The 18173-nt window shown below is 41.4% G+C and overlaps 1 protein-coding gene across 7 annotated transcripts in view; it reads left to right on the forward strand.

Annotated features, from left to right (window-relative positions):
- The window catches only part of LOC122554976 (rho GTPase-activating protein 6), a 538092-nt gene that overhangs the window by 388377 nt on the left and 131542 nt on the right, over positions 1-18173 (forward strand). For 6 of the 7 annotated variants that reach the window (XM_043700459.2, XM_043700460.2, XM_087992995.1 and 3 more), the window contains exon 2: positions 11790-11949. In XM_043700459.2, the coding sequence (XP_043556394.2) occupies positions 11790-11949 (160 nt within the window). Of the gene's footprint in view, positions 1-10401; positions 10438-11789; positions 11950-18173 lie in introns of all 7 variants that reach the window. The other variant, XM_087992993.1, reaches the window with a different exon arrangement.

Raw genomic sequence — 18173 nt, forward strand, 5'->3', positions numbered from 1 at the left:
TTGAGAATTTAGAGGATGGTGTTAAAGTCATCCTGGTAAGTTGCTACAGTGCAACCTGCAGATGGTACACTGTTGCCACTCTACCTCACTGGTGAACGGAGTGATCTTTTTATTAATATCAAATGGGATGTAAATCAAGCAGGCTGCTTTTTCTCAGATGCTGTTGAGCTTCATGAGTTTCATTTGAAACACTTATTCAAGCAAGTGGAAAGTATTCTATCTCACTCCTGCCTTGTTCCCTGACAGATGAAGGACAGACTTTTAGACATCAGGAAGTGTGTTACTCACTGCATGATTTCTAACTTCTGACCTACTCAAATAGCTACTGTATTTATCTCAAGAGTCCAGTTAATTTTCTGATCAATAGTAGCCCCTTGGTTGTGTTAATGCATATTCAGTGATGGTAACACTATTGAATGTCAAGGAGTGATGGTTAGTTTGTCTCTTATTGGAAATGGTCATTGCCCTGCATTTGTATGGCATGAATGTTACTTAACACCTTTTAGCCCAAGCCTGGATGTTGACCACAGCAGGTCGGGCAGCATCCGAGGAGCAGGAGAATTGCCGTTTCGGGCATAAGCCCTTCATCAGGGATGAGGCTTGTGGGCCAGGGGGGCTGAGAGATAAATGGAAGCGGGGTTGGACTAGGGGGAAGTAGCTGAGAATGCAATAAGTAGATAAAGGTGGGGGAGAAGGTGATAGATCAGAGAGGAGGGTGGAGCAGATAGATGGGAAAGACGATGAACAGGTCAAGAGGGCAGTGCCACATTGGAGTTTTGGGACTGGAATAAGGTGGGAGGAAGGGAAACTAAAGAAACTGGTGAAATCCGCATTAATCTTATGTGGTTGCAGGGTCCCAAGGTGGAAGATGAGGCGTTCTTCCTCCAGATGTTTGGGTTTGGTGATGGAGGAGGCTCAGGACCTGCATGTCCTTGTTGGGGTGGGAGGGGGAGGTGAAGTGTTCAGCCAATGGGTAGTGGGATTGGTTGGTCCGGGTGTCCCAGAGATGTCGCACAAAGGACGATTTTTCTCTTTACCCGCCTGCCCCAAACTTGACCAGTAATTAAAGTAGGCACATGTATACGCAATTTTGTTGTTTCCTCTTTTGCGCCTCAAAAAAAAGAAAAATTGATATTTAAACTGCACTTTCACAGCGTCAAACTAACACTCAACAATACTTATACATGGAAACCTGTGCATTTTCCTCATCTTTTCTACTCACCTGAAGAAAATGCAATTTTCAGTTTGTGTAATCACAACATATAGTTCAATGAAATTAGCAGTAGCAATGTATAGTTAAAATTCATCTCATTGTTTTGTTGCTACTTTTTTTCCTTCTAATCGAATTGGGAGCAGTGGAAGTTGATTTGGTACTGTTCTGACAGCAAACCCCTTTTCCTTTATTATATCAGCTAATCCTATTTATCTTTCAGCAAACAGAAAATGTAAGAGCCTTGGAACAAGAAACCTAATATGGGTCAACTAACGGAAACAATAATTGGCCAAAGCATTGGGATTCAGCAAAGGGGGGAGAAAAATCATAATGCATCCTAAATGAGCTGACTTGCTGGAGTGCAATGAATTTTTCTTTTGGCCCTTTCTGTTACACCTTTCACTGTTTATTAATATATAGGTGTTGGTCAAAGTAAGGAACTGCATCTGCAAGTCAAGCAAGTTTTGTTTATTGCTTTACATTTTTATTTAAAGGATACTTTTTTTTTGTTTTTGTCAGCCTAAAATGAGAGTTGTTAAAATATTTCGTTTTCCAGCAGCCAGTTTATTCACACCATGCATGAAATGTAGCACTAGTTTTATTAATGGAAGCAAGCCTTGAGCTCAGTGGTAGAATTCCCAGCTCTAGTTTGAATGCCATTCAGACTATCCTGATGAATAGAGACCAGAGCTCTGACTCTGAATTCAGTGTTGATGTCCAGAGACATTCACAATCATGTCCTGTTTTTCAAGGGGAAAGTGAGAAGATAAAATGACAGCAACAATTATAATCAATGGTCCTCTTAAAACATACACAGAAATTACATTGTGTTAGGATGACTTTTCAAATTATAATTTTGGTGCAAAACCCTCAAGGGAAAAATTAAAGCATTAGGTTTCTTTCAAAAGTCTTTGCAAGATGTGATTTGCTTCACTTCATTTTCTGGATTTGTGGATCACTTGGAAAAGTTATGTACCATTCGTATATTCATTGGAATTTCCCTGAGGTTTCATTATTGTTCCAAAAGTGATGTGCTGACAACACTCACATCATTAATCATTACTTTCTATTTAATTTAAATTATATGTTCTGGAATTTTAGTCACATTTGTTCAGTTCTTCTTGCCTGCACTGAGTGTTTCTTAGCATGAAGAGATGCATTGATGTCTTGTAATGGGATTCAATAATTTCATGGAAATTAAACCAACTTCTTTTGCATTGTATTTTGGCGCACACAATATGTGTGCTCCCTTACTGCCTGTATTCAGTATGTTTGGTGTGGAAGGAAGTATGTCAAAGTGTGGCACGAGAAAAGCACAGCAGGACAGGCAGCATCGGAGGAGCAGGAGAATTGACATTTCGAGCACAAGCCCTTCATCGGAAATGAAAGGAGGTGTGTCCTTTCTTATCCTTCAACTGTCCACTTCAAGTAAATAATTCAGCAACAAGTGTATTGGATTGGATTAGATTACCTACAGTGATGATGAAGCCCCGATCCCACCTCACATGTCATCCAGTTTAACACCATGATTAGTTTGAATGGGAATGACTCCTGATACAATAGGGAATTGACAGAGACCGTGGAGATTCAATCATGCTTTTTTGACCAGCTTGAAACCTGGGGGCAAGCAGTTGTGAAAATCAATGGTTTGTCAGAATCATTGGCGACCTTTAAGCGGCAATTGGATAGGTACATGGATGGGTGCTTAAGCTAGGACAAATGTTCGGCACAACATTGTGGGCCGAAGGGCCTGTTCTGTGCTGTATTGTTCTATGTTCTATGTTTGAAGGAAGGGTCAACACAATGAGAGGGATGAATTCTGTTACAAAATGTAATAATTTTGAAGTGGTTAATATGTCCCCATTCTACCCACAGAGTTCGAGATGTGTGCAGCATGGAAACAGACATTTCGGTCCAACTTGTCCACGCCGACCAGATATCCCAACCTCATCTAGTCTCACTTGCCAGCACCTGACCCATATCTCTCTAAACCCTTCATATTCATGTAACCGTCCAGATACCTTTTAAATGTTGCAATTGTACTAGCCTCCACCACTTCCTCTGGTAGCTCATTTCATACATGCATCACCCTCTGCGTGAAAATGTTATCCCCTTTAGGTCGCTTTTAAATCTTTTCCCCCCTCACCCTAAACCTATGCCCTCTAGTTCTGGACTCACCCCACCCCAGGGAAAATACTTTGTCTGTTTGTCCTATCCATGCCCTTCATGATTTTATAAGCCTCTAGAAGTGTGTGGAGTCCTCCAGTAGCTTTTCGGACGGAGCAGGGAATGGATTTGTACCAGCTTCCTAAGGACCTGTAGTTATGTCTATCAAACATATTGTTGCCGTCATGCAATAAACCTTCTTGTTGATGCTGCATGGTACTATATCCCTCTATAATGAATCACTGGATCAGACTAAGAAAATTTGATGGCAGTGCACTATCTTAATTAGCGCTTACCTTGCAACACATACTGATGGACGTGGCAAATATTACAGGGTGCCAGCTGTGGTCAACCTGGAAAATAAGTAAGTGCCATAGATGGCTGGGAAAGGTAGCTTCATCCTGTCAATTTTAAGTAGTATTTATGGGAAATTTGATACTATATGCAGTCCAGATGCCAAGACTTTCATGATTGTAGTACCCATCTTAATAACTTATGTATGTTTAATTTTTAAAAGTATTGGCTGCAAGTTAATAATATGACATGGTTGTACTTGAGAGCTCTTTGTGTTTTTTTTGTGATAAACCTATTCATTTGGTAGGAGACTCGTCTATAGTCTGAGACTGGGCTGTTGTTTTCGAGTGCAATGTGGACTCTGGCTACCAAATACACTTTTTGTAAAATGGGTTATTGTTCATCACATCATCTTCCTATTCCCTTGGATGAGCAGTATGAAATGTGAAAGGAGTAACCTGAGCGGTACCTCAATGACTTCAAACATTTCTGTACTAGTGGATAAGGTGATAGTGATATACAGCGGAACGTTGTATGGACTCTCATTACCCAGACAGCAGACACCAATATATGAGGGTTGTTAGCCTGGAATTCAGATTGTGACAGAGCTGCAGTCTCTGCAGTGACTGGTCTGTCTGGAGTTGCATTTTAACCCTTCACCCTTTGACTGAGGAAGGAAGGCTACCACTGATCCAGTAGTAGAGAATAATTAAAAAAACAATACTTTGGTGTTATCGTTTGAAATGAGTTTATTAAATTACTGTAACTAATATAAAATACTGATGCAGGGAAGATCAGTTTAATGCTATTATCTGTGACTGTACATTTGCAAGTGGGACTTAAGTGCATAATCACTTTAGGAATTAAAATGTCTGCTCTGATCATATGTTGTAAATGCACTAAATATATTTGACTCTAGTGCATGGTTTAACATTAACTTCTCTTTAGCCAGCCATCATTTAACTTAAAATCTCTGCAGGCTTTAGTCGTCTTACCCCCAAAACAGCGAGTTTTGAGAAGACATTAAGCAGGAAAATGGAAAGATACACACTCAATACACGAGAAAGGAAAGTGCTAGAAAGACTAACAAAAGACAAAAACATTGTTATCCTACCTGCAGACAAAGAACACTTGATACTCATTTTAAATCCGAGACGACATTGAGAAAGCGAATTAACTACTTGCCAATACCAAGACTTACCAACAAGTGGCGATAGACCTGACCCCACAACTAGAGAACCAAATCACAGCCCTACTCAAAAAAAACTTCAGAAATCTGGAGAAATAAATAAGACCGACTTCCAAAAATGAAACTAGACTGATCCAATGCACCACGCTTCTATGGGTTACCCAAAATTCACAAACCAGGAACTCCCCTCAGACCCATAGTCTCGCTATCTGGAACGCCAACTTACAGAATTGCCAAGGAGCTACACTAAAGACTAAAACACTTAGTAGAAGACTCACACCACTCCATCCACTCCACCCAAGAGTTCCTGAAGACCACCAAAGACACCAAGATAGAAGAGGATGAAATAATAGTCTTCTTTGATGTGACAGCCCTGATCACATCCATCAACACCAACCTGGCCAAGGAAAGACTGGCTACACTATTAGAAGAACCAAAGACACATACACCAAGCACCACCAATTTCATCAAGGACAATATTGTCAAGCTAGCAGACCTATGCCTTTATCACCCACTCCACCTTCAACAACAAAACCTACAGAAAAACCAACCGAACACCCATGGGATCTCCGATACCAGGGTTCTGAGCAGAGGCAGTAATGTAGAGACTCGAACAAACAGCTCTGCCAACCATCCGTACCCAAACTTCGTGTCTGCTACGTGGATAGCACCTTCGTCGTCACTAAACAAAACAAATTAGTAAGCCTTCAAGACCATCAATAATACCCTTACTGGCATAAAGTTCACTAGAGAGGAGGAAAATAACAACAAACTGCCATTCCTAGATGTCACAGTAGAGTGAACAGCCAATGGGGAACTTCAAACCAGCATCTACAGGAAAACAACAGACTGACCAAATACTGAACTACAGAAGCAATCATCCCAACACCCACAAACGCTGCTTTAAAACATTATTTCAACGAGCCACCACAGACTGCAGCACAGAGGAACTACGCAGAGCAGAGGAAAATCACCAGTGTGTTCAAAAAGAATGGATACCCAATGAACACAGTCCGCCAACTTTCTCAGCAACAAACCCAAACAAGCAGACAAAACATGTCCAGAACCCAAGCCACTCTCCCCCACATCAAAGACATCTCCGAAATGATCGCCAGACTACATCAGACCACTTGGCATCATAGCCCACAAACCTATCAACACACTAAAACAGCAGCTAATGAACTTGAAGGACCCTATACAGACAATAAACAAAATTAATGTCATTTACAAAATACCTTGCAAGAACTGTAACAAACACTACATTGGACAAGCAGGCAGAAAACTAGCCACCAGAATACATGAACATCAATGAGCCACAAAACAACATGACCCCTGTCACTAGTATTTTTATGTACAGATGAGGAAGGACACCACTTCGACTGGGACAACACATCCATCCGAGGACAAGCCAAACAGAGACATGCACGAGAATTCATAGAAGCATGGCATCCCAACCAAACACATTTGACATGGATCACATTTGCCACCCCTTGAGAAAAAGAATAGGAAGTGATGTCACCACAGGAAATGACCACCAACCCAAGGAAACCTAAACACACAACTAGAAAACAGGTCATGTCACCAGTGCTTCATCTGGAGGTTCACTGATTATGTTACCTAGTATGGTGATGAAACGTCTGAAGACGAACATTCCAACTCAGCGAGCAAACCTACATCCAATACCCCAAAACAGTTATTATATGTCTCATATGTCTGCTCGTCATCAACAGTACCCCTTTGTTCTTCAGTGAATTTTATCAGCAAAATAGGTGAAAGCCACACCAGGGTATTAGTGTAGCATTAATGATCTAGGAAATGCTGGAAGAACTTACACTGAAGTGCTAATGGATATAAATTGACACTGAACCAGACAAAGGAGATATTAAAAAGGATAACTGAAACCTTCGTCAAAGAGAGTCTTCAAGGAGCAATATGATGGGATAGTATGAAAGTATGCTCATGACTTGTATATGATGAGGTTTTATGTGAGAGAATGCATGAATTTTAAGAGAGTTGCATGCCATAATCTAATATTTTACTTCTCGTTACTGACACAATTCGATATACTAGAGATGAATGCTGTATGAGTGGAATTTATTGCCCTCCTCAGGGTGAGTTTGGAGATGGGCAAGCATTTAATTGAGTAGGAAGGTATCAAATGGGAACTTTGCCTCTGAAACCATTTCTGTCTCTGTCTTGTTTAAGTTTGAGCCCAGCAATAATGTCATTTCACAGACTTGCTCAGTTTATCTGTTTTTCTCTCCCTCTCCCGCTTTCTCACATGCTCTCTTGCATGCTTGCAAACCTACTGGGATTCAACCAGTAGTGGGTGAGGCAGTCGCAATGTGGGAGACCTCTGCTGCAAACCCAGCTGTCAGCTTGTAGGCTCCCTTGTTCCAAGGCACTCTGTGCTTAATTGAGGGTCTTGGTGTCGGGATGGGGAGAGCCACCTACCTCTCTTTGCTGTTTAAAAAAAAACACCTTTTTTTTCTCTTGCTAAACCCTCAACCTATTTGTGATCTGGGTCCCTTTCTAAACCTAAGCCTTTGGTATATGAATTGCCAGTGACTGCCACTGTTTCACCACTATTTCACACTGGCAATCGATAGCCCCTGTTGACAGTGCCATCTCGAGGGAGTGATATTTCTGTCCCTGAGAACCTCAGGAAAGGTCAGACGCTGGCCACTTAAGAGCTTGTATTGTGCTTAATTCCTGCGGCTTTCCTAAAAGAGGTGCTGTTGGGATTCCTGCCAACTTTGCAGCTTGTGGGCAAGTGTTTTCCATTGTCTTGGATAAATACCTCTCCACGTATTGGCACAAAAAGGTATCAATGTACTTATAAACACAAAGGAATGTTAAAGTAATTCAAATCTTCAGTGACACCTTTCAATCTGAAAATAATGTGTACTGCAATCTGAAACCTTCCCTGACTGACTAATCGTCTATGAAATGCAGAACCATCTGAGTGTTTGTCTCTCCAAACAATTGTCCTTTTGTGACCTTCAGAGGAACAGCCCCTGCTTTACAAAAACATACAATTTTATGTGGTGTAAAACCTATGACTATTTCAAATGGCTGAATGGTTGTACAAGTGACATACCTAACATCTGCGTCAGATGACTGTGGTTTCAAGTCCCCCCCCCCCCCCCCCCTCCCGGGACATGAGATTATGGTCTTAGGCTGCCATTTCAGTACAGTGTTTACTGTGTCACATCTTCATGACACTGGATTCCTTTGGCTATAAATTCTGTGCACATGATCTTAACCTCCACAACTACCTGATGAAGGAGTGGTGCTCCGAAAGCTAGTGCTGCCAAATAGACCTGTTGCATTGTAACCTGGTGTTGTGTGATTTTTAACTTTGTCCACCTCAGTCCAAGCCACGCCTTTCAAATAAAATGTTAAGTTGAGGTCACACATGCCCTCCTCAGGGGAATTTGAAAGATCCCAAGTTAATACTTTGAGAAAGGGCAAGAGATTTCTCCATGAGACCCAACCCACTGAATATCACTTAATCAGCATTGAATATTAGCAGAATTTTTACAAAAGGATTGTGTGATGATAATTGTGTTTCCTAAGTTTCAGCAGCAACTACACTGAAAGTTGATAAGTTGTCAGGGCCTGCCATCCTAAATGCAGGGTCCGTTTGTAGAAATAGTCGATGAACTGGTCGTCATCTTCCAAATACCAGAAGTATTATACAAAGTTAACATGGATTTATGAAAGAGAAATAGTGTTTGACAAGCCTACTGGAGTTTTTTGGGGATCTAACCAGTAGAATTGATGAAGGTGAATCATTAGATGTGATGTATTTGGATTTGAGTGGTGAGAAGTTTGTGAAGAGACTTTAAAGTGATTTAGGCAAATAGAATGATTGGTCAAATACATGGGAGATGCCATCTACCACGGATAAAGATGCAAATTGTCCTGTTCAGTCAGAAAAGTAGAATATTGTTTAAATGGTGGTTGATTAGGATATGTTGATGTACAAAGTAACCTAGATATGCTGGTACACTGGTCATTGAAAGGAAGCATGAAGTTGCAGCAAGCTATTATGAAGGCAAACCACATGTTGGCCTTCAGTGCAAGGAGATTTGATTTACAGGAGCAAGAAGTGTTACAACAACTGTGCACAGCCTTGATAAGACCACAGCTGGAGTATTGAACATAATTTTGGTCTCCTTACTTAACAAAAAAATGTATTTGCCATAATGGGAGTACAGCAAAGGCAGATTCCTGGTTTGGCAGGTTTGTGGGATGAGGAGCGATTGAGTTGACTGGGCCTGTATTGATTGCAGTTTAGAAGCGTGAGAGGGCATCGTATTGAAATATATATAAGCTTCTAACAGGTTGGACAGATGGGATGATGTTTTCCATGGTAGAGTCCTGAATAAATGGGTCACTGTATCAGATATGGCGCAGGTCATTTTGGACTGAGATGAGAAAATTCTTTGCTCAAAATAATGAACCAATGGAATTTTGTACACTAAAGACTGTGAAGGTGAAGTCACTAAATATATTTTAAAGAAGAAATAGATTTCTAAATGCTACAGCTGGGTGGGGGTATGGGAAGAGCATGGGAGATTGGTATTTCGTGGATCAGCCATGATTGTGTTGAACAGCAGAGTGGGTTTGAAGGGCTGATTGACCTTCTCATTCTGTTTTCTGTGGTATACCTCTCAGTACTTCATTGGCTGCAAAGTTCTTTTGGAACGTCTTGAGATTGTGTGTAGATTTGTTTGTATTTTTTCATGGGATATGAGTGTCAGTCGCTAGGCCAACATATATTGCCCATCCCTGATTGCTCATAGGGAGGTTAAGAGTCTCCTATATTGCTATGGGACTGGAATTGGATGTCCATTAGACCAGGTAAGGACATCTGTTTCCTTTCCTAAAGGACATTAGTGAACTAGATGGGTTTTACCAACAATCAACAATGTTTTCGTGGTCATCATTAGACTCTTAATTCCAGATTTTATTTATTGAATTCAAATTCCACCACCTACCTGGGTCTCTGTCATTTTTCTTTACCATTATTCAAGTTTTGCACTCCATGTTCATGTGACAATGTAACGTATCTGGAAACAAAGATGCTCAGCAGTAGCTCAAAATCTTAAAAGCTGAATGTTTGCAATTGCTTCGCTAACAGCAACATAAACCCATCCAGTCTGAACATGTCTGAAGCAACCATGCATTTAGCTGTAAAACAATAAGCAACTACACTTGCATGATATGTGTTCTTCATCTTTACTAAACTGTTATAATAAGAGCACCACTTTGGAATAACCATTGACTAAACAGTGCAGCAATGAAAAGAGATTTCACACTCTGGCCTTCTCTATGTTCCTTCCGTTATGTGATTAATCTGTGATTAATAACAACAATTTACTGAGAAAAATTAGAGGTATTTGAAGGCGTGTCTTCCTTTATTTTAAACTAGTTTCTTTTTTACTGTGATTATTTATCTATTTATTATGAACATTTTTAGCCTATGTATATTTCACTAAAGTATCTTTTCATCTGTACATGTTTTGTCTAGAAACAGATTCGGCTAGATTTTGCAGTTGATATAATGGTGAGGACTAATGGCACTTGTGGTTAGTTATGTATTTAGATGATGAGGTTACATGATTAAATGTCAACATCCCAGTAATTTAAGGCAAATACCAAAATGACATTTCACTGAGCCTGATGATGACCTGCATAGAATATTGTTAAACGAATGTGCTTATACATACAAACTAAACGAGCTACCAGTGTAATTTCAAGCATGAGTAATATTCCTGGTGTAATGGTTGTTTTATTTCTAACAACCAGTCCCTTTGCCACTGGAAACTATCTGTCACAAATATGGAATCTTATCCTTTTAACAGTTAATTGTTGGAGATTTCCAAAATATCAGTCTTTGAACTTTCTCCTTCCATCTCTCTGCTTGATTTAATATTGAATTAATCCAGTCCAATTTCTTTCTTCCTCTGCTCTTTATTTCTTGCTCTTTTAATGCAGTGTTATCAGCTCTCTCTATTTCAGAGCTTTTGAAGTGAAGAGCAGGAGGCAAGTGTAAGCCATGAATGATTTGCTGTTTAAATACCTTTTATTCTTCAGCAGAGCCTGGCCTGTTGTTTTTGGTTTTAATGATAATCGAAGAACAGCATGCCAGGCCAATATATTCTAGGGAGTTAATTGCTAAACCCATAAGGCTTATTTGCATATGTTGGGGAAGGAATTCATAGATGCTAAACTAAAGGAGTTTCCAAGGGAGTGAATCTTCAGCACAAGGCAATTACACACTTGGGGTCAGATTGAATTTTAGCTTGAGAGAGTAAAGGTTCCTGTCACCACTCCAGTCAAAGGTACATCACAGTTGCTGCTTGGTTCATTGTGGTTGTCCCTGTTTGAGACTAGATGAAGTCATATTTTATAGTTGATAGTTTTGTTAAGTTAAAACAAATGTTCTATTTGATTGCCATGCACTTACGTTTTTTTTTCAATATAAAAACATAAGTTGTTGCCCTTCTCCAGCCGAGTTTTGGAATGACAACACAGAGAATTGGTTCTCAGCTCCATCGGACTTGTTCATGAGGGGCATAAAAACAATGGAAAAAAAGGAGGTCTGCAAGACATGATATGTCACATAGTTGTGAATGTTTCCTCAGACGCAAACTTTGAGAAGCTTTTTTTATGTGGTGGTTTATTGAGATTTTAAATGTCGCTAGCCCCAACGACTGTGTCAGCACAGTTCTGGTGTTCCACATAGGCAAAAAAAGATTCTGCTTAAAAATAATGTCATCAAGTAGGGACAAACCAAGTCTTGAAATTTACCTGTTTACGTGGCGATAGAACAGGAAAGAGGATAATGCTCTTCTATGCTGTGTTTGGTTCTTGCCACTTGACCCCTTTTTATTAACCATCCTTTTCTAACAACAGGCTGACTTTACTTGGAACAGCATGTCTGGTCGGAGTGTTCGATTGAAGCCGGTCCCTATTCAAAGTCTGTCGGAGTTGGAGAGAGTACGGCTTCAGGAAGTGGCTTTTTATCGGCTACAGCAGGATTATGACTTGGGCTGCCAGGTTACAATTCCAAAAGGTAAGACCTAATTGTGAATAGCTTCTCAAAGATTGCTACTGCCTTGTTTTTACTTTAATCTTTTCATGGGTTGTGACATCAGTTTCCCTTCCAGTTAATGTGAGTGTTAGAAATGTGGTTACATGTAGTGATAATGGCAGATGATAATGGATCTTGTAAACTAGGGTTGTCAACCCCCTCAGGATTGCAAGGTTCTTAGGATTGAATATTAATCTCTGTTCGTTGCTGTAAGCAGTTCGCAAGAAAAATCTTGGAGGTTTTAACTAAAAATTGAGCTTTTTTTACTTTTTTTTAACTAATTTGTTTTACTTTTGAAAAATATTAGAAATAGGGGAAAAATCACAATGTGATTACAACCAAGAATAATCAAATTTTATATGGAAGAGGTTGTTTGCTTTTCAAGTAGACTGGGAATACAAAGGAACTTTTAACCTGTTAATCAGTCTGCAAATCCAAGTGGTTCGCGCTAGTCTCCAAGGGAAAAGTGTGATGATGTAAAATCAGCAGCATTTTACACTGAATCTCTGTATATAGTTCATTGCCAAGTAATCCGAGACCTTATTCAAATGGATGCAATGAAGAAATGATGTCCTGCATACCAGGTTAACTGGGGAAAAATCCTGTAGGGCATTCCAGTGTGATGGTTAATTAAAACGGAGAAGTTCCTCTGGGTTTATTTTCCTTACTCATTCAGAGAGCTCTGGCAAAATGAGCACTGTTGGCCATCTGTAATTGTTCTTGAAGTGAGTGGCTTTCTAGGCCATTTCAAAGGGCTGAGAATCAACCGCATTGTTGTAGGTCTGGGTGATGCATGGAGGCCAGACCAGGTAAGAATAAGAGAGAATTCCTTCCCTCACTGGTGTTAGTGAACCAGATGGGCTGTCAGAACCTTTGACAGTAGGATCCTCACTAGCCATTGAAGAGGTCCCAGGGGACTCGCAAATAGCTAATGTTGTTCCACTGTTCAAGAAGGGAAATAAGGATAATCTATGAAACTACAGACTGGTGAGTCTACATTGGTGGTTGGGAAGCTATTGGAGAGAATTCTTACAGGTAGGATTTACAAGCATTTGGAAAAGCATGGCCTAATTAGGGACAGTCAGCATTGCTTTCTGTGGTAGGTCATGTCTTACTAACTTGATTGATTTTTTGGAGGAAGTGACAAAGGTGATTGATGAGGGTAGAGCAGTGAATGTTGTCTACGTGGATATTAGCAAGGCTTTCAACAATGTTCCTCATGGTAGGCTCACCCAGAAGATTAAGAAGCATAGGATATATGGTGACGTGGCTGTGTGGATTCAGAATTGGTTTTCCCATAGAAGGCAGAGGGTAGTGGTGAAAGGATGTTTTTCTGGCTTGAGGCCCATGAGTAGTGGTGCTCCACAGGGATCTCTGCTGTTTGTGAGAGACATTTTCATCTAAGTCATTTATATATGGTTGGGTTAGTAAGTTTGCAGATGATACAAAGATCGGTGGAGTTGTGGATAGTATAGAAGATTGTCAAAGGATACAGCGGGATATAGATCAGCTGCAGATATAGGCAGGGAATTGGAGTTGAATCCAGGTGAGTGTGTAGTGCTGCACTTTGGGAGATCAAATGTTAAGGGAAAGTATACAGTTAATGCCTGGATCCTTAACAGCATTGATGCACAGAGGTATCTTAGACTTTAAGTACACTACTCCTTGAAAGTGGCCACGCAAATAGATAGGGTAGTAAAGAAGGCATATGGTATGCTTGCCTTTATTGGTTGGGCAATTAAGTACAAGAGTTGGGATGTCATGTTATAGCTTTGAGACTTTTGTTAGGCCACACCTAGAGTATTGCATTGAATTCTGGTCGCCACATTACAGTAAGGGTGTGGAGGCTTTGGAGAAGATGCAGAAGAGGTTCACCAGGACACTGCCTGTATTAGAGGGTATGAGCTCTAAGGAGAGGCTAGAAAAACTCGGGTTGTTTTCTCTTGAGCAGCGGAGGCTAAGAGGAGATATGATTGAAGTCTTTAAAGTTATGTCTATAAAGCATAGACAGGGTTGATGGTCAGAATCATTTCAGAGTTGAAATGCCTAAAATTAACTGCACACATGTAAGGTAAGGAGGGAAAGTTTTCTACATGAAGAGTGTTTGAGTCTGAAATGCACTGCCGGTGGTGGTGATGGAGGTAGATACAAGGCAACTTAGTCTTTCCTACTACCTTTGGCCAAAGCGTGAGATAGCCATCACCTACGTTAAACTCCATCCAGAAGGAAAGATCAATTAAATTGACAAATGAGCCTAGTACTGATCCAACTCTTCCTTACATTGTGTAGCCAGTATGTTCATCACGTATTATTGTTTTGTTTTTTACTGAATTCTCCCCTCTGCGTCTGGAAATGGACTTGAATGCTTTTGTGGCTTGTAACCAACTTATTTTGCCCTACTGATATGGAGATAACATACATGTTAGGAGTGGGTTATTCAGCCTTTTTGAGGCTACACTGCTATTCAGTATAATCACGATGGATCTGATTACTGCACAACCCTGCCTGCCTAGTTAACCTTTCACACACCCCAGCCTTGCTTATCAGGGATGTATCTACCTTTGCCTTAAAAAATTTGAGGATTCTGCTTCATTGCCCTTTTTTTTTAGGAAAGCATTCCAAAGACTCATGGTCCACCGAGATAGAAAATTTCTCCTTATTTTGGACTTAAATGAACGTACCCCTTTTTTTTTGAAACAGTGACACCCTAGTTTTAGATTCTTTCATAAGATGAAACATTTTTCCCACACCCACCCTCTGGATTTTGTATTGTCAATTAAGTCATCTCTTAAAGTCCCTGAGGATTATTTCATTATTCTCATGACATGTTGCTCTAATCTTCTTGATGATTTGTCCAACCTTATGATAACTGTTGAGACCCTATAAAGTACTCCCACTATACTTTTCTACTCTTGCTTGCTTTTTAGGATCACCTATACTAATTCAACATCATCAACTTCCTCAGTTCTTTCTCAATATTGCCTTAATCTCATCTTTTTTATTATTAGAGCACCCACCTCCCTTTTTATATTTTGCCTTCCTTTCTTAAAGGTTTAGTTAATTATGTCTCTGTAGGTCAATCCATTTTCTCTATTCATGCCATTAATTCATCTATCTTGTTACTCATATTCATTCTGATTTAACAGCTTTTTATTTGATTTTGTTTCTCCCCCCAATGTGGTCTTTGCCTGTAAATGTTGTGTTATCAGTATTAGTCTTTATCCCTTCCTCGTATGACCTGCTTAATTTTGTGCTATTACTACTTAACCTTTTTGCTTTCATCCATATTAGACTAAAGCTCGATTGACTGACTACCTTAGTTGTTGATTTACCAGGGCAATGTTTCCAGCTTGATTGTAAATGGAGTCCACACCAACAAAATAAGTCCTCTTCCCTGCCTCCCACTTGACTCTTCCGGTCACTGAGTAAAATGTTCCAAGGTGCTTTGCAGGAGTATAATGAAATGCCTTTCTCTTAAGGACTGTCTAAGGTGGAGAGCTTACCGGTGGAATTCCAGAGGTCAAGGTCTAGGCAGCTGAATGCACAGCTGTTCATGATTGCAACGGAATTCTATAACATGGAACAGACCCTTTGGTCCAACCAATCCATGCCAATCATAATCCCAAACTAAGCTAGCCCAACTTGCCTGTGCTTGGCCCATATTCCTCCAAATATTTCTTATTCACATACGTAGCTAAATGCCTTTTAAATATTGTAACTGTACCCACATCAACCAGTTCCTCTGGAAGTTCATTACACACAGAAACCTGTCGTTTTTTTGAAAAAGACACAAGAAGTTTTTTTTAATCTTTCTTCTGTCACCTTAAAAAAAAAATGCCCCTGGTCTTGAAATCCCCCACCCTAGGAAAAAAGGCACCTGCTATTCACCTTATCTATACTCCTTATGATTTTGCAAACTGTGTAATGTCACCCCTCAACCGCATAAACGCGTCCTAATCTATCCAGCCTCTCCTTATGTCTCAAATCCTCCGTTCGTGGCAACATCTTGGTAAATCTTTTCTGAACCCCCTCCAGCTTAATAATATCCTTCCTATATCAAGGTGACCAGAACTGGATACAGTACTCCACAAAAGGCCTCACCAGTGTCCTGTACAATCCCAACATAATGTCACAACTCCAATACTCAAAGGCATGAGCAACAAGGGCAAGGGTGCTAAGTACTTCCTTAATATCCTATCTGTACGTGATGCAAACTTCAAAGAATAAGGTACCTGAGTTGCTAGGCCTGTGTTCTACAGCACTACTTTTAATTGTATAAGAGCGTCTTTGACTGAGTTGATGATCCTCCTTTGCATAGGCACATTCTAGAAGGAGGTGTGTGACAGTCTTGTCCACTCCACAGCTGCTTCGAGGGCAGCATGTGGTGCGGCGGAGAGTCCGGGCGTGCATAAAGGATCTCTCGGGCAGAGCCCTTATCACCACCAGCCAAGTCACGTCTTGGTGCTTGTTGGAAAGTTTTGGTGATGATGCATTCTGTCAAATAACTTTGACAGTCTGTCCAGGGAACCGCTCAACAGGATCCGCCCTCTCCTTTTCTCGAAGGGTCTCAAGGACGCTACGTTCTGACCACTTCCTGATGGACTTGTGATCAAAAGTGTTTTATTTTCATCAATTTCTCCACGAAGGACAGGTGATATGATACGGTCCAACTACTTGGAGCGTACCGCGGCAGCGAGGCCAGGCCCATCCTTCGCAACACCGGGGACAGGTAGAACCTCAGTATGTAGTGACACTTGGTGTTTGCGTACCGGGGATCCACGCACAGTTTGATGCAGCCACACACAAAGGTGGCCATCAGGGTGAGGGTGGCATTGGGCATGTTTTTCCCCCCGTTGCCCAGATCTTTATACATCGAGTCTCTTTTTGGACCCGGTCCATCTTTGATCTCCATATAAAATGGAAGGTGGCCCTGGTGACTGCAATGGCACAGGTTCTGGGAATAGGCCAGACCTGTGCAACATATAACAACACTGACAGTGCCTCACACCTGATGACCAGGTTTTTTCCCGCTATGGAGTGCGACCATTGCTTCCATCTGTCCAGTTTCTGCCTCACTTTCCTGGTACGCTCCTCCCAAGACTTGGCGCATGCCCCAGCCCCCCCGAAATACCCAGCACCTTCAGGTGGTCAGTCATGACCGTGAAGGGGATGGAGGATTGGTCGGCCCAATTCCCGAAGAGCATGGCCTCGCTCTTGCCTCGATTTACCTTGGCCCCCGAGGCCCGTTCAAATTGGTCACATATGTACATGAGTCTGTGCGGACAGCAGATCCGAGCAGAAAACAGCGACGGCATCCATGTACAGGGAGGTCTTAATCTGTAGGCCCCCGCTGCCAGGAATAGTCACCCCTCTCAGGCTCTCATCCTTTCTGATGGACTCGGCAAATGGCTCTATGCAGCACACAAACAAGGCAGGAGAGAGAGGGCAGCCCTGCCTGACTCCAGATCTGACTGGGAAGCTATCTGATTCCTACCCATTGATTGAGACTGCACTGACAATATTGGTATAGAGCAGTCTGATCCAATTGCAGATTTCCTCTCCAAAGCCCATTTTGGAGAGAACATTTCTCATATATGTATGTGATATCCTGTCAAAGGCTTTCTCCTAGTCCTAGCTGATGAGGCAGGTGTCCAACCCTCTGTCCTGCACGTAGGCGATTGTATCCCTGAGGAGTGCGAGACTCTCGGCGGTCTTTCTGCCCGATACAGCACATGTTTGGTCAGGGTGGATCATCGATGCCAGAGCAGACCTGACCTGTTTAACGATGACCTTTGACAAGATTTTGTAATCCGCATTCAATAGTGAGATTGGTCTCCAATTTCTGATTTCTTCCCTCTCCCCGTTCCGCTTGTAGATGAGGGTGATGATGCCTTTCCTCATGGATTCACTCATGGTACCTGCCCGAAGCATACTGACATACACCTCCAGCAGGTCCTGGCCAATCAAGTCCCACAGAGCAGAATAGAGCTCGACCGGTAAGCCGTCGCTTCTGGGAGTTTTATTCTTTTCGAAGGACTCGAGGGCCTTGGTCAGCTCGTACAGAGATAGCAGCTGGTCCAGCCTCTCCCATGTTGTGTCATCTAAGACCTCCGTGATAGAGGACAGGAACGACTGGGAGGCCGCGCTGTTGGTTGGCTTCGAGTCATACAGACTGCAAAGAAGGATTTGCTAATCCTCATGATATT

Source organism: Chiloscyllium plagiosum, unplaced genomic scaffold, assembly GCF_037043375.1.
Source record: "Chiloscyllium plagiosum isolate Xiang-an unplaced genomic scaffold, Cpla_swu_hap1 HiC_scaffold_12, whole genome shotgun sequence".
NCBI classification, from domain to species: domain Eukaryota; kingdom Metazoa; phylum Chordata; class Chondrichthyes; order Orectolobiformes; family Hemiscylliidae; genus Chiloscyllium; species Chiloscyllium plagiosum.